Source organism: Molothrus aeneus, chromosome 1 (assembly GCF_037042795.1).
Source record: "Molothrus aeneus isolate 106 chromosome 1, BPBGC_Maene_1.0, whole genome shotgun sequence".
Classification (NCBI taxonomy): Eukaryota; Metazoa; Chordata; class Aves; order Passeriformes; family Icteridae; genus Molothrus; species Molothrus aeneus.
In genome coordinates this window covers 32,431,342-32,452,508 of record NC_089646.1, presented here as the reverse complement: position 1 = coordinate 32,452,508, position 21,167 = coordinate 32,431,342, and the positions used below count along the sequence as shown (strand labels likewise).

The 21,167-nt window shown below is 44.8% G+C and overlaps 2 protein-coding genes across 3 annotated transcripts; both read right to left on the bottom strand.

The window, feature by feature from the left end:
• Nucleotides 1-6,231: 6,231 nt before the first annotated feature.
• LOC136567098 (nucleoporin NUP42-like) lies at nt 6,232-13,762 on the bottom strand. Its single transcript, XM_066566636.1, has 7 exons — nt 13,654-13,762; nt 11,440-11,689; nt 10,685-10,779; nt 10,291-10,367; nt 8,338-8,424; nt 7,144-7,228; nt 6,232-7,010 (listed from the first exon to the last, which is right to left on the bottom strand). Exons 1-7 carry the CDS (start codon nt 13,760-13,762, stop codon nt 6,400-6,402), a joined length of 1,314 nt encoding a protein of 437 aa, XP_066422733.1. The 3' UTR covers nt 6,232-6,399.
• A 3,314-nt stretch (nt 13,763-17,076) lies between these two features.
• On the bottom strand, nt 17,077-21,141 carry LOC136559364 (nucleoporin NUP42-like). Of its 2 annotated transcripts, XM_066554535.1 has the most exons (5): nt 20,749-21,141; nt 19,800-19,871; nt 19,226-19,309; nt 18,037-18,121; nt 17,077-17,903 (listed from the first exon to the last, which is right to left on the bottom strand). In XM_066554535.1, the coding sequence occupies exons 3-5, from the start codon at nt 19,247-19,249 to the stop codon at nt 17,308-17,310; spliced, it is 705 nt and encodes a 234-aa protein (XP_066410632.1). In that variant the 5' UTR covers nt 19,250-19,309; nt 19,800-19,871; nt 20,749-21,141; the 3' UTR covers nt 17,077-17,307. The 2 variants fall into 2 exon arrangements, with proteins under 2 accessions (XP_066410632.1, XP_066410640.1); XM_066554543.1 differs by lacking the exon at nt 19,226-19,309.
• Nucleotides 21,142-21,167: the final 26 nt, after the last annotated feature.

The window sequence follows — 21,167 nt, the reverse complement described above, 5'->3', positions numbered from 1 at the left end:
CTTGTGTTGCTTGTATCATGTGTGCTCTTTGATAGGTGCTGCTCTGAAGCTTTGCTGTGAAAAGGAGGATGGGCTTGTGTTTCAGCCATATAATCCAAAGTTAGGGTGTCTGGGTTTTTTACCCGTATAATAAATTTCAGCAAACTTGCCTGAGTATTTTGTGCCCTTTTTTGTGTGCCCTATTTTGTGTCCTGTCTTTTCCTCATCTGTACAGCAATGCTCCAAAGGGAAAAATAGGAGAAAGTTAATTTGATTGTTATCAGACACAAACAAGCAGCTGTTTGCAGACAGACTACAGTCATTCCTGTGTGGAGCCCAGAGGTGTCTCCTCCTTTCCTGGGTTGCACACCTGATGGATGACAAAATGTGATGCCCCTTCTGTCCCCAGGGCACTGAAGGGGTGGGGGACTAGAGGACAAGCCAGAAGGAAGGTACATCACTATAACAGTGTTCTCTGTGAGGAAAGAAACCTTTAGATGTGTTTCAGACGAGTCCCTGGAGAAGCAGAAGCACTGTCCTGTCAGGGTCAGGGGGGAGTTTTAGCACCCTTGAGTTTCTACATGTACTACTCCTGAGAGGAGCAGGCAGAGACAGCTGTCAGGGAAGAACAGGCAGGAGGAGTTCACCAGTGGTTATAGAGCATGATCAGAGGTTAAGTGGGACTCATTTTGCTGGAAATGCCATGTGATAGGGAGTTTGAACATGTGAGCAAAGGGCACTGATGGGACAGAAGCTTGAAACAGCACCAGCTGGAAAGGCAGGTCATGCTGGAGCTGTATCAGCACCCAGGGTGCTGTCCAGCCCTGCCTGGCTGCTTGGGCTGGCTTGGAGGTGTCCCAAGTCATGAGCACCCTGCCCCAATATCGTGGGAGTTCCCCCACAGGCTCAGGTACAGGCAGAGACTTGTGCAGAGGAGGGTTCCTGGTGGCCATTTCCCTCTGCAGAACCTGCACAGCGAGGCTGAGGAAGTCACTACTCCAGGTGTGCAAATACAGGGGACCTTGTGGGCAAGAGCTTGGAGGATTGGGAGGCACATGGGGCAGGGAGTAAAGAAATCAGTCTCCAGCAAGTCAGGTAGGTTAGACAGAGACAGAGATGTCTGAAGCAGACTCCACGCAGAAGGATCTGCAGTAAAATTTGAAAAGGCCTTAAGTCAAGCAGGTCTGCCTGCAGGCTGGGGCTCTCTTTTAGGCTCTGCCAAGTTCCTGGGGTGAAGTTCAAGCAGTGTTTCACTTTGCAAGGGCCTGTTGGCCCCCAGCCCATGGGAGCTCCTGAACAAGGCTATGGGAGAATGCTGAAGGCTCTCTTCTGCCCCAAAGAGTTCATGTATCCTGAATACAGAAGGTTCTTCTCCACCTCATCTATTGTCTATTTATCATACAGGAACAGTAAGTGATAACAGCCTTTTATTTTTGGGTTGTTTTTTTTTTAATGCAACCCATGGTTATACACTTCTATTTCAGTTTTATATTCTTTTAGTTCCATTTAATCATTGCAGATACTTCAAGAGAAGCCACAGTTGCACGAGTAAACTGTAATAACAAAATTTAATGTGCCTATAAAGAGTGCTTTAATACTGAAGAGCATCAAAAGCCAGAGAGGCACAGATGCTCGTCAGAAAACCATCACAGCACTGGGTAGCCTTTTCTCTGATGGAAAAGCTCTCAGAGATCAAAACTGTACCTCAGTCTCCTCTTAAATGTGAAGTGACATGGTTTTACATGCACACATGCAAATGTTGCTTGTTTGATTCACACAGGAGGGTTGGTTTATTTGGTATAATTAGATCTAATCTAGTTAGTTTGTAGGGCATATGCAATGGGTATATTTCATGTGACTTGCAAAGATAAGGCTCCATTGAAGAACAGAATGTTCTTCCTTGATGTTGCCCAGAATACATTTAATTTGCTAAGAACTCACTGCCACAACAAAATAGAAATTCAGGTGGAACAGGATATAATTGCTGCAGGTACTTTAAAACCACCAGATTGCATTTCTGATGACTGCCATGCAATTAGGAACGTAACAGAGCTGCTTGCTGGAAGGGGAAAGGCATAGAACTTGTTTCTTATGTCCCTCATGTACATGGTAAGAACAACTCCTACTGGCTGTGGAGGAAAGACAAAGCAATCCATATACCTGAACAAAAATGTGCATCAGCCTACTGACATTTAAATCTTGCTCTTCTTGCTCTTCTTCCCTCCATTTTAGGATCTGGCTTTGTTTTTTTCACAAGGGAGTAAGTCCCACCAAGGATCCTGTTGCGTGATACTGAAAATTTGCTAGGGTGCTGGAGATTAAATAAGCATATTGCCTAAGGCTGAGCTGCTAAGAACAACTGTGGTTTTTTACTTAGCTATTCTTAACAGGAGAATCAGGAATTGCAAGTGAGAGTTTCAAGGCAAGTGAGAGTTTCAAGACCAAGAGGCATATTCACTCCCAGGGTTAGAGAGTTAACCTGCCTCTTTCAACTCAGTGGAGAGGTTCCCTCTTTATGGCCAGCACCCTGAATCATTCCCAGGACAGGTGGCAGGCACATAGAGCTCCCTGCCCCAAATGCTCAGTGTTGCAACCCTGTCACTCTCTGTGAAAGCATTGGTGTAGTTTGGTTCAGAAGAACTGATCAAATCTACTTGTGCTGACTGCTGCATCCCTGAGGACACGTGCTGTTAGTCCTGACAAGCAGGGACTTGGTTCTCATGTTTTGGTTGGCTTGGCCAACCAAAAACTTAACAGAGGTGTAGAACAGGACTTTTCCAGGTGGGAAACTTCCTGTCTAAGACAAGTCTGTGAAAGTAGCATAATATTCTTGTCACTAGAATAGTCCTCCTTCCTGAGAGGGCACCCTTTCAAAATGACAGTCATTGCATGTTGCAGCCTCTGCTTTCACCAAGCAGTAAATATTCAGCTCTCAATTCCCTCCTAAATTCTCATTTTCAATGGCTTTGCTTGCACCCTGAATCTCCTTCTACTCATCTTGCAGCTCTCTGGCAGTTGCAGGCTCAGAGCTAAGCACAGCATTACTGTAGCTATAGGAGATTCCTACAGCTCAAACTACATTTTCCTGATCTGAACCAGCATGGCTTCAGATCTCACTGACTGTCAGCACCTTTCTACTCTACAGTTTGCTCCCACTCTCTGAACACTAGTAGTCCAGACTTTTCCTTCAGCTTCCATTAGGCTTATATTGGATCAAATATAATTAGATAGCTACTTAAATTGATATCAATTTAGACAAATTGTCTAAATAGAATTTGTGGTTTTTTCCCTCCACTGTTGCTCAGGTAAACCTCTCTCTATCTTCTACATTAGGACATGGGAGGTGGACTAGAAACAAAAGCATTCACTCATAGATGTTTCTGATAAATCACTAACCCTAATCAGCCTCTGAAACCTCCTAAATGCTTGTATCAAATGCCTTACTAAAAGCCAGTTGATCTGTCTTTGCAATCTCCTCAAATTATTTGTAACTGTCAACAAAGTACCTTTGCTCACTGAGGTATGTTTTTTTTTCCTCAGTCTGCTAGCAAATCCCTGGTGCTCTGCCACTTTTCTGAGTGATATCACTTACCAAAACTGTAGCAAGTCCATTTTATCTGATTCCCTTACTGACCTGTACAGCAAATTATCTGCACTCCCACTATGCTGCAGTAAGCTCACATTTCACAAATATTTTCTTACTTGTTTTCATCAGCTACTGCATGACATCCTTATTGATTTTCAACCATTCCTCATTTCAAGTACTTTTTAAATAGATTTCCACTGTTTCAGTCTTATCCATCTCAATTCGGTGTTCCCGTATTAATAGGATTTTCATATTCCTTTCCCTCCCCAGGCACATTTATGAAAACTCTTCTTTCCTCAGCCTTCTGGTCATTGTTAATTTATTGTTGTGGGTGCCCTAGCTTGTTCTCTGAGGCTCAAATCCACTCAGCTGATTATTTGCAGTCCATCTTCCCTCACTCAGTGTAAGGCTACCCTGCCACTTGCTGCTGCACATTGTGAAACTACAGAGCATGGGGCTACTGTGATCTTTCATTTTTAAGAACTAATTTTTTGTAATGCTTTCTGAGCTTCACAGGTTTCTTCTCCTTCTTAGATGCTAAATCACATTTTGAGATCTGCCAATGCTGCTAGTATGTGAGGAAAAAGGGCAGAGAAAATTCCATTTGTTAGGTGCTGGGTTGCTTCCTCAGCTGGGGCAGCAGAGAGTTTTTCTCCTGTATACAGCCAGCGTCAAGTGCTGCTGGCTGGGGATTTATCCAGGAAATCTTGAAAACCAAAACTTCATTCTTCAAATTAGTTGTTTGTACCACACTGCAGGAATTTCAGTGACTCATAAATCCTGTTATTTCAAATTAAGGGAAGTACTTGAAAATATCACATGGAGCTTGAATGCTCCAGCCTATTTCACAGACCAAGATGTTCAGCTAATCAGGGGACATTACACATCTTTGCTTGGACACTCACCTTATGGTTCCTGTTTTAAATCAAAATACAGTAAGTGACATCTGTGAGTTTGCTGCCACCCTATATATGTTTTTTATATGCCAGACCACAATATTATCACTTTCTGGGCAGCCATATACCAAACAAACAAACAAACAACAAAAAAAAAAGTTGGAAAAAGGAGGAGTTCAAAAAGTGAAAGAATTGTAGCTAATAGAAGGTATTATTTAGCCTCCTTTGTGCAAACAGAAAAAAAATATACACAGAGCAAATATTGGGATAGATTTCTTTGGTGTAATAAATGGTTGCCTATTTTCTGCAGTTTAGTGAGCCCCCTAGAGTAATATTATTCCCTTCTCTTCTGTCCTATCCTTATCCCTACTTCTGCAGCTTGCCTTTTGCCAGGTTAAGTCGTATCAAACTGCTCCCTGCCATCTTTTCAGAAGCCCATTTGTGAAAACACCAAATCCTAGTACCTCTGTAACAGTAATTTTTCAAAATTTTAAGGGTGAGGAGATGATTTTAAAAACCACGTTTGATCAAACTTTTTCATTTTTTGTTGTCAGAATTAGGAATACCTCACCTAATCTTTGTTTATTAATGGCAATATGACCTAACACTTAAAAATTCCCTTCTTCCTCTAGGTCTCCATGTGTTAGAAGGATGCTTGAGAACATCTAGCCAGTACTGTTTGGGTGTGTGCAGGAGAATATCCAGATTTTTATGGCCTTACAATTTTTATTTTTTTTTAAAGCAAAATACTTCCATTTAAAACAGCACATGCTCCCTTTGAAGCCTGGGAAGCTCCTAGAGCAGTTGAGCAGCAATAGGCTGCTGAGACATGCAACGCCTGCAATTTCTGCTACATCCGGACTGAGCACACACTGAGGAACCTGGATCTCCACAGAGGCTGCAGGGGTCTGCCCCCAGCCTGCCATTCTAGGGGCTGTTCCACTCATTCCCACTCTTTCAGCAAGCCAGTCTCTGATGGACCTGTGGTGGGACATAAAACACAGGTGAAGTTTTATGTAGGACCACGAGGTCCATACTGAGAACTGAAATATTATCTACAAGTGTTTAAGAAACCACTGATTTAGTTATGTGTATCCTGAAGTAAACTTTTGCTTTCCTCTTAAAGATGAGCTCTGACAATTATTGACTACTAAGGGGAAGGCCTGCTCAAGAGCAAATGTTCTTTCCTGAGTCTAGGTTATCCTCTGGAAGACTCCTGACTCCTGCTGTAGAGCGTCTTGGCAACAAAACTGATCCCTTAACATCATGACTTCAGGAGAGGTAACGTTAGTATATGCACCCATCAAATTTTGAGAACCTGACATCATTCACAGAAAGGCAGTTTTGCTATTGCTTGCTAAGTCTCAGCTAAGAAGCACCAAAACAAGAACCCACAAGCTCCTTCTGCGGGATGAATGCTTTCAGGGCTGTGTATGACATTCCTGCAGGCTTGGTGACCTCAGGTGAAACTACTAAAAAAAGCTGAATTGTGTCAACTGGCACAGGAACTGGCTCCCAGGGGACAGAAAAGTGTAGTGTGGCACAGACCACACAGGAGGCATCCCTCTCTCTTGACACACAGCCCTCCAACACTGCACAAACAATTTGAAGAGGGGTAAGAAAAGGCTGTCCAACAACAAGCACTGTAACTGCATGTGTCTTTCTAGGGGTCCATTCACAGTAGGCTGTGAATACTTGACTGAAGCAATGTTTCTTTAGACACAACATTTTTATAAACAGTGTTTCCCCAGAATTTCACAGGACAACAAATAGAAGGAAATACTCCATTTTATTGTCAACAGTTCATTTCTCAGATGTAAAAAGCCTGTCCCAAAAAAACCAAAAAACTATAAAATACAAAGTCCACGTGTTTATATTGGTAACTTTATTCCTGCAGGAGACTTGAGAGATGAAACAAAAGTAGCATTTTACTTCATTTCAAAACATGTTACTTCTGAATAAACTTAAAAGGTCGAAAGCATTTAAAAGTTCTACTGGTGGTGGCTTCAGAGGAATCTTTCCAATTGTGAACTCCTTTGCTTCAAACTGTTGCCACTCTTCAGCTGACAGTTGGCTCTTGGGAGTGAATAACTTGTCTGAGGCAGGGCTGGAGTTGGTGGCTGCAGCAGACGCTGAGGTGACAGGATGTGCAGAGGTACTGGTGCTCTGCCCAAATAAAGCACCGCTCGAGGGCGAGCCAGAAGGGGCTACGGTGGCACCAAAGGCTCCAAAGGCTGCCGGAGTGGTGCCTGCAGAGCTCCCAGCAGAAACACTGCCAAAGCCTGAGAAGCCAGAAGTCCCAAAGGCACCAGCCGGGGCAGCTGCTTTAAAGGAGAAGGAGGCTGCGGATGGAGCAGCCAGGCTGCCAAAGCCGACGGATTGGGGTGTGCTGGGAGAGGATGCTGTCCCAAATGCAGGAGGATTTGCAGCAGCAGAAGAGCTCCCAGCAGCAGGGCTGCTCCCAGAGGATGCTGAACTGATGAGGCTGGAACTGGCTTTAAAGGAGAAATTGCTGGCACTGGTACTGCTACTGCTGCTCACAGGAAAGCCTGCAAGTAGAGAATTGACAAAAAATATTAGAATTGGTACCCCAGGGATACTAAACCAGTGTTGTACTTCAAAGATGATGCAGCAAACGGCAAAAAATGTGTAAATGTTTTGGCTCTTAGCATGGGAACTTACTTGACAGCCCAAAGCCTGAGGTTTGCTGTCCTCCCATTCCAAAGGCAGGTGCTGCTTGAGTGCCTGTGGCCTTGAAAGCAGAGAGCTGAAAAAATTCCAGAGACATACATGAAAACTAGATTCCAAAACAGGCAACTCTCTCTCAGTAGCTAGTTGAAACAAAACCAGAGCTGCCCAGTCCTACTGAACCCTACTCCAACCAAGCTGGACAGTGATCACTCCTCACAACTGCAGTTTTTAAGTGCTCTAAGGCCATACCTGCTCTTCTCTGTAAAACCCTCCAGAAATGCAAATCTGTAACAACTGATCAATTTTTGCCTGTCAGTCCACGACCTGATCCCCTCTGGGAGCTCTCATTCCCACCTCCTACAGTTCCAGGTTGTGCTCCAGGTCTGTATTTAGGGCACAGCTTTGACTCACTCTGTTCCCTGTCCTCAGCACATCTGTGTCTGTCACTGTCTCCTGTGGTAAAGCCCAAATCCTGCTTGTCCACCTTCAGCACTGAACAGACCAAGGGCTGGGACCACATCACTCAACCTTCCCTGCACTTCATGCAGCCTGCACTCAGAGAGAGCCACTTCCTCTGCCTCCCTGATTATTTCATATAGGCTTGAGCTCAGGCATTTGCTTCTGCAAACCCATCTCCATTCACAAGTGTTTGTCACCTTGCCAGGACCAACGAGTCCTTCTGTCTTCACATGGTATCCAAAGGCTTCTCTCCCACCTATCCCTCAATCCTGACATTGGCCAAATGCTCCATTTATCCTAAGGTGTCCTGGAGGGGAATTCTGGTCCACTCTGCTGATCCTCTCTTGGAAGAGTCAACATCAGCACATGGGAAAAAAAAGTGTGGTGGGGATTGGCCTCTTCCTGGTCATGTACAGAGCCAGATGCCAAACTTAAGCTCTGGTTGTTTTCATGTGGCTTGCAATGAGAGTATTCCAAAGCTGGGATCCAGCTGCTGCCTTGCTACCATGGAACCATCCCTATGCATGTTTTTCCTCAGTTAACTGAAGGGGTTTATAATAGCACCTGGAATTCACTGATTTCAGGAGTCCAGAGAATAGGCCAGGTTGCACATCACAATTGCCACATCTCAGAAATCTCTTTTTAGCCATAATAAACATCTGTGTAAATTACTTCATTAAAAATGACATCAGGCAGAGAGACATGTTGCCATTTGTGAATACTTACCAAAGATGCTTTTGTGGATGCATTTAAACTTTTCAACTGAAGTAGCCGATTTTTCCATTGCATTGCTAAATTTTGAACAGCATCTATCTGAAAAGGGGTAAATAAAAGCATGGTTTTATTATTTAAGACTTAAAAACAAAAGAGTCATCTGGCAACTGAAGGGAAAAAAGATATCTAGAATTAGAAGAGAAATTTCAGTAACCCAATAAAATATTTTCTTTCCTGAAACTTCAACGTGAGGAGCTGATGTCTTTGTTTTTAACAGAGAATTCCTTTAAAATCTCTTACTATTGTCCTTAAATCAACCCTTTTACTTTACATAGGAGTAACATTCAGACAAGTTCTGGGACTTTTCAAATCCAAGTTCTACTTTTTTTCTGAATTAGATGCTGGGGGGGGAAATGACACAAAACAAGATATGTAAGTTTTATATATATATGAGAACAGACTCTACAATCTGGCCTTTCCACTTATGCACTCACTCACTAGACCGAAGTCCTAAGATTTACCTTAGCTTCTTCCATATTTGCAGAAAAAAAATACCCACTTTCAAACCACTGTTATTCAGAACAGTTCCATTGTATCATCCTAAAATAGTTACTTTTGATGAAATTACCTTCCCTAATTTAAATCAACCTCCTGAGTGTGATCCATCAGATAACTGCACAAAACAGTGCAGCAATAAATGGTGTCTGTGTCTTGATAACTGTGATTTAGTACTAAGCAAAAACCTAAAAAGTTTTCAAACAACCTTTCAGGAATTCCAAATGTGTATTTCCTACATTTATACTTAAGTTTAGCAACACACCTAATTTGATGCCTGGCATAATTGAATGTTCTCTAAAACCTAAACAAGTAAAACACCTAGTGTCACAAATGCCTGCAAAAACTGAGTGAGTAATCCTTTTGTAGACAAATTCCTTCACTTTTCAAAAGAGTCTTACATCACAAACATCAATAATTCTTTTGTGTCTAGTCACATGCTGGAAGATCATGTTGCTTGGTATCTGCTCCTGTACAACAAACTGGAAAATTCAGATTTTGGCCCAGTTTAAGAATAGAAACACAGAAAAGACATGATGTACCTAAACATTTTTTAAGAGAACTGTATCATACAGTTATCATCTATACACTGAGAGTTAGGAAAACTTGCATTTACTGCTTACATGAGATCACTATTTATTTATTTAAACAGCCATGGAGAGCAGATTGTTTATTATTTGTTATTTATTATTATTTTAGTTTATTATTTTAATTGAAATTTTAAAAATTATGTGTCTCCTGTCTCTACAAATGTGATTCTGGTAAATCTAAACCTATGAAGCAAGAATGGTGACAAGAGCAATTCCTTCTGTAACACAGAACCAAGAAGAGGAAAGAGTGTGATGTAGTTTGAATTAATTTGTACTTGCAGCTGTCCAACAGCCTAATTTCTTTCCTGGCCCAACAATAAACTGTTAGCTTCCTTGGTATTGACAGGACTACAAGGGAGGAATGATACATACACACTGAGAGATGTTTTATATAAAAACATATGCCTTACTTCCAAATGAGTATATACATATCTGTTTCTAGAAAATAAGTATCTGCTATTTTCATCATCAATTCCCTGCAACAAAGGTATGTAAAAGAACAAGGTCAAGTTCTATTTAAAGCACCAAATAACCACCTACAACAATCAAACTACCTAATAGTGTATAAGGCATTAAACTTCTGAAACAGGATTCAAGTAACTTCTACAAATAACACACAGTAGCAGGGACATGATTCAGTCAAGGAGTGTCTAACAGCAGTTTTTGCATTTGCTTTGATGCACAGGAATTGAAGAATATTTTGGCATTCTGACAATTTCCTAGAGTTGGAGATAAATGAATCAAGAGTTGCCACCTGAAGAACAGTAACAAGTCCTGTCCCAAGAGTGTCCACACCAGCCAACATTTTATAAATACTTACATAATTCCCAATGATATTGTTTGCTCTGCTGTCATAATACTCCACACGCAGCTCTTCTGGCGAGACATCTGAAAAGCCTGCAAGGACAGAAGAGTCAAAAACTTCCAAGAAAAGAGACTGATACTTCCAATTGCCCTCTACAGTTATGAGGACATGCACCTTGATACATTGTCTCTCTTAAGAGAGCTATAGACAGAGACAAAAAAAAAGATTCATTACAGAGTGTCAGAGGTGTGAACGTCCAAACTGAATTTGCCATCCACTAATATTCTTTTCTGTTGTATCACAAGGCCAATCATCACCTGGCAAATGGTTGCTCAGAGGTACAACAATGTTGCAAGTCACAGAAACATCCTCAACAGCAGCAATACACAACACTGAAAACATTACCTACCTGAGACATTCGGCTTTTCCTTCATTGGTGAGTAACATGAAAATATCCATTGTCCAGATGATTCCCAAATTTCCATGTCTTTCACTACACATTCACTAACAAAACAAAATCACAGATGAAGCTGAAATTGCATGGTCAAACAAAAAATGCCAGTAACAACCAATTGAAACAATTGGTTTGAATCCAAATTTAGAGCCAAAAACCTGCTACCATGAAAACCAAGTGTTTTCTTAACTTAATTTCAAAAAAAGTAATGGAAAGTGTTTCCAAAGCCTTGCTTCTTTGGGAAATCACACTGCTGCTTCTCAGTACCTGCCTGCAGCTGCTCGTCACTCGTAGCTGACTGTAACATACACCTCTATGAAACCAATAGTTTTGCTGTTGGCAGAAAGATTTGTTGTCTTAAGTGACAAAAAACAAAGTAAAATAATTCATTTGCTTAAAGGGGCTTTGATTTCTTATTTTCAAGCAGTGAAATCTGTTTCCTTTCTTATCCTTCTGATTACAACTTAAATACCACACCATATTACTAATATCACAGTTGACTCTCTGCCCAGCCCAGGTGCCAAACAAGGATCACTTCCTCCCCATGCCAGCATCATTCCAGAGACCCAAATGAAGTGATGTTCTCTATGTTTCTTCCCATGTCCCAGCTTTCTCCTCAGGATCCTGTCCTCTGCATTATCTCTAGGAAGTCAGTGAGCTTTCAACCTGCTCATTCTAAATGCTTCCAGTAAGACAGGACTGTAACTTACAGAAGTCTCTCCTCTTCATCTTTAGAGCCATCAGCAACACTCTGACTGCTGGCTAAGGCAGAGAACCTGTTCTGTGAAAAGTCTGCATTTCTGCTGCTGCCTCCTGACGATCCAAAGTCAGAGGAGCCAAAGAATCCTCTTCCGTGATCTCTGCTGCCACCCCACGTATCAGACTTGAAGGAAGATGGCTGGATAACATTACTGTATCTCTGGTTAGAGGTACCCCATCCTCCTCCTCCTCCTCTAGTACCTGCCAATTAAAACAAACAAACAGAAAAGCAAACAACAGACATTTTAAATCATTAAGATATGAATCAACATCAGCAAAAACTGTAAGTATAACTAGTCTTGCAGTGACAATAAAAAAGTTTGAAATTAAAACATAGTTTTTTCCTAATAAGTTAACCTCATTATTAAGTCAGCTTAACTAGTGAGTTACCCAGGGTAGTTCTCAAGTCCTGCTTCTCAAACAGAACAGTTTGGGTTGGAAGGCTCCTTTAAAAGTCATCTAGTTCCATCTCCCCATGAGTTCCATGAGCAGAGACACCTTCAACTACATCACCGTGCCAACAACACATGGCACTGCAGAAAGACACTGGCTCAGTTTTGCTTAGGTTGTTTCATGAAGTAACTACCCCAACAGAAAAAGATTAAATTGAACACACCATAAATTTATGTTAGGGGTTCATGCCTCTGTAGCTCCAGCAGGGGCTCTGCTCCAGCACAGGGAGCTCCTGAGTTTCATTCTGAGACCTTGGACACACCTGTGTTGTTAGAGGCAAACCCTGACCCTCCTTCCAGCAGGAATAAGGACAAGTGGCTGCAGTGAGTTCCTGCCATGCCATCACTGCAGCCCTCAGCTCTCTGTCGTGCCCTGTCGGGTCCAGCTGTCTGTCTCTGCCCTGACACGGGTAGGGTGGTTCTTGGGTGGCACGCGTTTCAAAGGACGAGTCCGGACTCTTCAGCTTTTCCATCTTCAGATTGTTTATTGTTTCTTATCTACAAAATTTTCTGTCTGCCCAACAGAGGTCTGATCTGCAAGGCAGCCAAGGGCACTCTGCCCACCCACGGGGCGGTCATGTCTTTTTATACTAAAATCTATGTCAATGATATTTACCTTTATTTTCCAATACTTTTCACCCATGTTAGCAAGTGCACCTTCACCATAAACCAATCCCCAAGTGCCAACATCACCACAGGAGATGGAGGACAAGAAGAAGACAGAAGAAGGACAAGACACACCCTGATCCCTCCATCTTGTCTCCATAACCCCCCTGTACCAAAAACCTTAAAGTCTATATTTCACCCTCTAAATGTGTCCCTTTTACACCCTTCACTCTAAAGTGATTCTCATGTCCTCAAACTCTTGTTACTTCTGTGGATGGATCAAAATCAAGGCACCAAACACTCTTGGCAACATTCCAGGATTTCTGAGACCCCCAAGGGTTCTCCTGGCATCTCTGGACATCGGGAACGATGTGCTGAGATCCCACAGTGCCCTTTCCCTTCCCAAAGCTCCCAAACACCCAGAGCAGATGAGAATGGAAACAGCCTTCACTGGGTACAACACACAGCTGCTGGAAACTTGCTCGCTGCTCGTGAGAACAGACTTTTCCAAGGCGTTTTCCCACTGCCTTGCGGCACATCCCACAGTCACAGAATCGCAAGATCAATTAAGTCGGAAAAGAGCTCTGAGACCATCGAGTTCAACCAAACAGCACCTTGACCAAACAGACCTCTGACCAAACAGCACCGTGTCAACAAGACCATGGCACAAGTGCCACATCCAGTCTTTCCTTAAGCACCTCCAGGGACAGTGACTGCACCACTTCCCTGGGCAGTCCATTCCAATGTTTCCTCACGCTTCCTGTGACTGCCCAACCAACCCTCCCTGGTGCAGCTTACGGCTGTGTCTCCTGGTGGGCTGGGAGAAGAGACCGACCTCCCCCTGCCCACAGCCTCCTGTCAGGCGCTTGTAGGAAGCGATAAGCCGCCCCCAAGTCTCCTTTTCTCCAGGCTAAACACCCCCAGCACCCTCGGCCGCTCCTCACAGGACCTGTGCTCCAGACCCTCCGTCAGAGCTCAGCTCGGCGAGTGCCGAGCCCGAGGCTGCTGCCGACACCCGCCCGGCCCGCTCTGCTCCGGAGCGGCGCCCGGGGCGGGCAGCCCCGCGTCCCCCCGCCCTCCCGCCCCGTCGCGGCGCGGAGCGGGTACCGTGGGCCGGGGGCGGCCCGGGGCGGCCGGCGGCGCCGCGGGGGTGCTCGTTCCAGCAGCGCTCCCCGAAGCGGCAGTAGCCGCGCAGGAAGAACTGGCAGACGCCCATGGCCGCCCCGCCGTCGCGCGGCTCTGACGCGCTGGGCGGGCGCCGGGCGGGCCCGCGGGTGGGGCCGGGCCGGGCCGGGCCGGGCTCGGCACCGGGCAGGGCCGGCGAGAGGCGGGAATAGGCCGGCACATGCATCCCGTCGGAGCTAGGGATAGCGCAGTAACAAGCTGCTGATAAAACCAAATGCGGATTTGATTTGTGCTGTGCAAACCTGCAGTCGCGGACACAGTAAAATAGCCGCCCCTCGGCTGTGACTGCCCCTGTCTCACATAAGCTCCACACAGCCTGCGCGGTAAAGCGCTTCTGTGCTGTATCTTTCCGGGGAGACTAAGGGATGTATAGCCCATGGCTACAGAATCAGCAGGGTCGGAAGAGACCTTTAGGATCACCCAGTCCAACCACCAACGTATCCGTACCACTGCAATCCACTAAACCACATCACCCCGCAGATCCAGGCACCGCTTAAACACCCCTAGGGATGGTGATGTTGTCTGCAAAAATTGGATTAATTACCCAGTGAGAAGCCAATAATTATGAATTTGAAAGACTCTTTATTTCACAGTTGCACAAGCCAGGGTGCTAGATGGTACTCCACAAATCAGGCACACCAACTATCAAAACTTTTTCTATTTATACATTTTAGCAAATGAATTAGCATTCATTGGCTACAAGTTACACAGCTCTTATTAATTTGTATTCTATCTTCTATTGGTTAATTGTTCTCTCATTTCTCATGTCAATTAGTCTGCATGCTCAGTCTTTCTCTTCTTGTGGGCCCGTGGGTTTCTTGGGTTGGTGGTCCATAAGCTGCTGGTCACAGATCCCCCTGCTGGAATTACCTTTTACCGAGTCAGAGCTGGTTTCAGCACAGTTGTTTTTATGCTTTTCTTCCTTATCTTGAGGGTTCTGACAAATATTCTTGTGGCATGTAAATTCTGCATTCTTTGTGTCCATTATCAGTGGTAACTCCTTCTTCCCAAGCTTTGTTAACCTCACCCAGGGCTGAGATCACTGAAGTATGTCCAGCCCTGAACCCTAACAAGGTAATTCTGCCTACAAGTAATTTGTTTTTCTAACACATGAGCACATTTAGAGCTTGCCAGCTGCTATCTGTTTCAGGGATTAAATCTCCCTTCTTGTTGATTAGGTTTGAAAGTATATAAAGATCAGGCATTAAACAACATCCTTTCTTAGGAAAATCATACCACGTATTGCAACAGTGACTCCACCACCTCCCTGGGTAACCTATTCCAATGTCTGACCACCCTAACAGTGAAGAACTTTTTTCTAATATCTAACCTGAATCTCCCTGTCTTAGGCTAAAGCCATTTTCTCTAGTCCTCTCACTGTAGGTACAGCATAGCTTGAGATGTTGAGCTGCTGCTGTTTGAAGTGTATAAAAGTGGCTGGCTGGCACACAGAGGCTATGCTACATTTAGGGATTCACTACCCATGTGCACAGCCATGTAACAAAGATCTCTGTGCATCAGGCATGGCATCACCAGCCAGGCAAGGGAGGGATTGTCCTGCTTGGCTCTGTACTGGGGTGGCTTCATCTCAAATCCCGGGGGCAGTTTTGAGCACCTCAATATAAGAAGGATATGAAGCTGGTAGACAGCATCCAAAAGAGGGCAGTGAAGATCAAGAAGGGCCTTGAGGGGAAACTGTATGAGGACCAGCTGAGGGCACTTGGTTTGTTCAGCCTGGAGAAGATGAGACTGAGTTCCAGTCTACAACTTCTCAGGAAGTAGAGGGGCAGGCACTGATCTCTTCTCACCACTGACCAGTGACAGGACCTGAGGGAATGGCCTGAAGTTGTGTCAGGGAAGGTTTAGGTTGGGTATTAGAGAAACGTTCTTCACCCAGAGGCTGACTGGGTGCTGGAGAAAGCTCCCCAGGGAAATCATCACAGCACCAACCTGACAGAGCTCAGGCACATGGTGTGACTCTTGGGGATGGTCCTGTGCAAGGCCAGGGGTTGAACTTGATGATCCTTGTGGGTCACTTCCAAGTCAGGATATTCTATGAACTCTACTCTGCGTGCGAATCTGCGTCTTGCACCCAGTGGAATCCATATTTGGGAGTTCTGGGTGTCCAGGTGGGATGGCCAAAAGCCTTGACTAGACCATCTTGCTTCCTCTGGCAATGGAGAATTGGATGAGACAGGACTGCAGCATGTACTGACCAGCTGATCATGGACTCCATCACTTCTCCAGTCTCAAGGTGCAATGCTGCAGAGAGACTCAAGTAAGTGCAAAAAGGGGAATAGAATTCTTGGATTGGTAGGTGCACCAGTCTTTCAAATGGTGGATGTTTATCAGTGTAACCAGTCAGGGCGACGGGCTGTGTAACTACTGAAGGTCTGGACCTAAGGGTAAAGGAATTGCATAACTTGAATGTTATTAAATTAAATGATGGGAACATGCCAATCCCCAGTTCTTCCCCATAGCATCTAGGATGCATCCCCAAAAGCTGGAATGTGTTTAGGGGAGATCCAGTCACTAAAGATAAAATGAAGAGATATTGACATCACAAGTGGCCACTTTATAAACTGGAGTATGGGCAAAATGTGTCATTGCAGATTAATATTATTTTACAGTGGATGTTGGAAAAGGGGATGAGGTTTTATGTGCAAATGTTAGTTCCCTTCATTCCACACCCCTAAAACAGCAGGGTGGAGATGGATAAAGAGGATACAGCTCAAAATATAGAGCACAGACAAGCAGTGGGGTCAGAGCATCAGCCATTTTTTTTCTGGACATGTTCCTTGTACTACTTTTGATTTTTTGAATTGGAAATGATCTGTTGGTTCATAATGAGAGAATCCTGAAGGAATGTATCAGCTTTTGGAAACTATCATGCTGACTCATAGCCCTAATTGGTGGGATATGTAGGCTATATTGAACCCATTTTAATGTGGATGAGAGGAGAATGGTGTTAGAGAAGGCAAAAGGATAGGCAGGGGTTGTGGGCTCTGAAACGGCCCCTCCTTTTGACCTGAATCCATGTGCCTTTTGTGGACAGGAAGGGTCAACTTAAAGATGTAAACATTAGGATGCTGGAGGATTTTGATAATTAGTGAAGGGGACTGGAGGAAATTATAGAGGCATAAATGACAGATCATCTAGTTTCAGTAAAGTTGGGGAATAAAACAACAGATTCTAGATAGACAGCAAAGGCACACATTCAGTAATAACTATCAGTAAGGGCTCACCAAAAAATTTACAATACCAATTGTTGGGGCAATGGGGAAAAAAGCTTTTGTGGCCAGTCCTACGGACTGTACATTTGGAGATAATACATTGATACAAGAGTAGGTTTTAAATATTTAACTGAAACATTCTTTCTTTTGACACCATATTTTTCATATAGTCTTTGTACAGAATTTCACAGGACAGCATATAGAAGGAAATGTTCTATTTTAGTTTCAACAGTTCATCTTTCAGATGTAAGAAGTCCATCGCAAAATAATGTTCAAAAGTTTTTACTTATGCATTTGTTTTTGCAGAAGAGAACTGAGAAAGGAAATAAAAAGTAACAACATTTCAGAATAAACTTAAAAGGTCGAAAGCATTTAAAAGTTCTACTGGTGGTGGCTTCAGAGGAATCTTTCCAATTGTGAACTCCTTTGCTTCAAACTGTTGCCACTCTTCAGCTGACAGTTGGCTCTTGGGAGTGAATAACTTGTCTGAGGCAGGGCTGGAGTTGGTGGCTGCAGCAGACGCTGAGGTGACAGGATGTGCAGAGGTACTGGTGCTCTGCCCAAATAAAGCACCGCTCGAGGGCGAGCCAGAAGGGGCTACGGTGGCACCAAAGGCTCCAAAGGCTGCCGGAGTGGTGCCTGCAGAGCTCCCAGCAGAAGCACTGCCAAAGCCTGAGAAGCCAGAAGTCCCAAAGGCACCAGCCGGGGCAGCTGCTTTAAAGGAGAAGGAGGCTGCGGATGGAGCGGCCGGGCTGCCAAAGCCGACGGATTGGGGTGTGCTGGGAGAGGATGCTGTCCCAAATGCAGGAGGATTTGCAGCAGCAGAAGAGCTCCCAGCAGCAGGGCTGCTCCCAGATGATGCTGAACTGATGAGGCTGGAACTGGCTTTAAAGGAGAAATTGCTGGCACTGGTACTGCTACTGCTGCTCACAGGAAAGCCTGAAAGTAGAGAATTGACAAAAAATATTAGAATTGGTACCCCAGGGTTACTAAACAACTGCTGAATTTCAAAGATGCAGCAGTAAACGACAAAAAATGTGTAAATGTTTTGGCTCTTAGCATGGGAACTTACTTGACAGCCCAAAGCCTGAGGTTTGCTGTCCTCCCATTCCAAAGGCAGGTGCTGCTTGAGTGCCTGTGGCCTTGAAAGCAGAGAGCTGAAAAAATTCCAGAGACATACATGAAAACTAGATTCCAAAACAGGCAACTCTCTCTCAGTAGCTAGTTGAAACAAAACCAGAGCTGCCCAGTCCTACTGAACCCTACTCCAACCAAGCTGGACAGTGATCACTCCTCACAACTGCAGTTTTTAAGTGCTCTAAGGCCATACCTGCTCTTCTCTGTAAAACCCTCCAGAAATGCAAATCTGTAACAACTGATCAATTTTTGCCTGTCAGTCCACGACCTGATCCCCTCTGGGAGCTCTCATTCCCACCTCCTACAGTTCCAGGTTGTGCTCCAGGTCTGTATTTAGGGCACAGCTTTGACTCACTCTGTTCCCTGTCCTCAGCACATCTGTGTCTGTCACTGTCTCCTGTGGTAAAGCCCAAATCCTGCTTGTCCACCTTCAGCACTGAACAGACCAAGGGCTGGGACCACATCACTCAACCTTCCCTGCACTTCATGCAGCCTGCACTCAGAGAGAGCCACTTCCTCTGCTTCCCTGATTATTTCATATGAGCTTGAACTCAGGCATTTGCTTCTGCAAACCCATCTCCATTCACAAGTGTTTGTCACCTTGCCAGGACCAACGAGTCCTTCTGTCTTCACATGGTATCCAAAGGCTTCTCTCCCACCTATCCCTCAATCCTGACATTGGCCAAATGCTCCATTTATCCTAAGGTGTTCTGGAGGGGAATTCTGGTCCACTCTGCTGATCCTCTCTTGGAAGAGTCAACATCAGCACATGGGAAAAAAAAGTGTGGTGGGGATTGGCCTCTTCCTGGTCATGTAAGAGCCAGATGCCAAACTTAAGCTCTGGTTGTTTTCATGTGGCTTGCAATGAGAGTATTCCAAAGCTGGGATCCAGCTGCTGCCTTGCTACCATGGAACCATCCCTATGCATGTTTTTCCTCAGTTAACTGAAGGGGTTTATAATAGCACCTGGAATTCACTGATTTCAGGAGTCCAGAGAATAGGCCAGGTTGCACATCACAATTGCCACATCTCAGAAATCTTTTTAGCCATAATAAACATCTGTGTAAATTACTTCATTAAAAATGACATCAAGCACAGATATGTTGCCATTTGTGAACACCTACCAAAAGCTGCTTTTGCAACTGCATTTAATGCTTTCCACTGAATCAGCCAATTTTCCCACTGTTCTGCTAACAGTTCAACAGCATCTATTTGAAAAGAGTGGGAAAAAGTGCATAATTTTATTATTGGGGAAGACTTAAAAAAAAAGAAAAATAAGTGGTTTGTCAACAAACAAAGATATTTAGAATCAGAAAAGAAACTTCACTAATCCAACAGAGGAATTTTTCTTTCCTTCCATTTCAACGGGAAAAGATTTATTTTTTGTTATTAATACAAGATTCCTTTAAATACTCTTACTGTTGCCCTTATATCAAATTTTTATGTCTCTACATAAAGAGCAATATCAGATCTGACATTCTGAGCCAGAGATCTCAGGCAAGAAGATGATGGTAGGGTAGACCATATGGACCAGCTGCTATTTTGGCATTCTCTTTGGTGCACAGGAATTGAAGGATATTTTGGTATTCTGATCATCTCCTAGAGTTGGGAGATAAGTCAAGAGTTGTTGCCTCTAGATTGGTAACAAGTCTTATCCCAAAGACTGTCCCCATGATTCATAATTTTTAAGCTGCTTACACATTTCCCAATTATAGTTTGCTGTCATAGTACTCCAGGTGCAGTTCTTCTGAAAGAAGACATCTGAAAAGCCTGCAAGGACAGGAAAAATCAAAAACTTCCAAGAAAACAGATGAATACTTCTAACCACCCTCCACAGTTACAAAGACAGGGGCCTCGGTACACTGTCTTGTCCTGAAACAGTTACAGTGGGAGACACGAAGGATTCATTACAGAACTCCAGAGGTGTAAACGCCCCAAATGAACTGGCAAACGCCGGCTCTTTGAGCAGGAATAAAGACATACAACCGCTGCCTTCGGCTCTTCGTTTAGTCCCTCGCCTTCCAAAGCTGCCCCACACCTAGGCCGGTGAGAATGGAAATAGCGCGCAGCTGCTGCAGCCGCTCCTGGCAGCAGAGATGCCCGGGCTGCTTTCCCACGGCCCATCCCGCGGTCCTTTAGAGCACAATCCTGCGAGGGCCGAAGCAGAGGCTGCTGCCGACAGCCCCAGCCGAGACCCGCCCGGCCCGCTCTGCTCCGGGGCTCCCGCCGGCAGCGGCCGCACGGGGCGGGCACCGGGGCAGTGCGGGAGCCGCCCGCGTCCCGCCCGTCCCGCCGCGCTCGGGCACGGAGCGCCGGGGGTGCGGGTGCCCGCAGAGCGGGGAGGCCCCTCCCGGCGCCGGGCCCGAGGCGGCCGGAGCCCCGCAGAGCCGAAGGAGCAGCGCGCCCGCCCCGCGCTGCCGCCGCCCAGGCTGCCGGGGACTATTCACCCCTGGCGACAACGGGGGCCGCGAGTTTAAAAGCGGGTGCAAAACAGATAAAAGAGCCTGTCCAGTCTAAAGAGCACACAGTTCCCTCCAGAATTCCAGTCGCTCGGAATCAAGGAGTGGAGACACCAGGAATACGTTTCGTGGCCAGGAGAAGTGAAAAGGCAAGGGAAAACAAAAAAAGTCGCACGCCCTTCACTTACTGCTGAATAAAGAAGGGAACCACAATGGAGGCCGTGAGTGCATCTAGTCCTGTCTGTACAGGTAGAGTTGTCAGGATGAGGAAGGAAACGAGGATCAAGTCTACAAAGAAGTACTGACTTTGAAAAACCAGGATTTACTTAGGAGAAGCTGGAGGAACTTCAGAACTAAAACAGAATAAACATCCACAGCACAAGCGAGGTAGAGGCAGGCAAGCACCAAATTTTGAAGTTAACTCACTAGTCTCATAGAAACAGACCTGAAAAAATCAGCAAGTTGGAAGAGAGGTGACAAAACTACAATGCAGCTATGAATAAACTAGCACAGGAGCAGGACAGATGTCATTTGTATAGTTTTCCAGAACTGGGAAGAAGCACACAATGTCGATGACACCCAAAGCTTGAGAGGCTGGACTTTGAGG

Bases quoted from the DNA above. Each gene is read 5' to 3' on its own strand.
- LOC136567098 (XM_066566636.1), bottom strand. From the start codon at position 13,762: ATGGGCGTCTGCCAGTTCTTCCTGCGCGGCTACTGCCGCTTCGGGGAG. The intron at 11,690-13,653 runs GTACCCGCTCCG...TTTAATTGGCAG, and splicing joins CGGGCCGCCCCCGGCCCACG to GTACTAGAGGAGGAGGAGGA. The intron at 7,011-7,143 runs GTAAGTTCCCAT...CTCTACTTGCAG, and splicing joins CTCAGGCTTTGGGCTGTCAA to GCTTTCCTGTGAGCAGCAGT.
- LOC136559364 (XM_066554535.1), bottom strand. From the start codon at position 19,249: ATGCAGTTGCAAAAGCAGCTTTTG. The intron at 18,122-19,225 runs GTAGGTGTTCAC...GAATTTTTTCAG, and splicing joins AGTTGCAAAAGCAGCTTTTG to CTCTCTGCTTTCAAGGCCAC. The intron at 17,904-18,036 runs GTAAGTTCCCAT...CTCTACTTTCAG, and splicing joins CTCAGGCTTTGGGCTGTCAA to GCTTTCCTGTGAGCAGCAGT.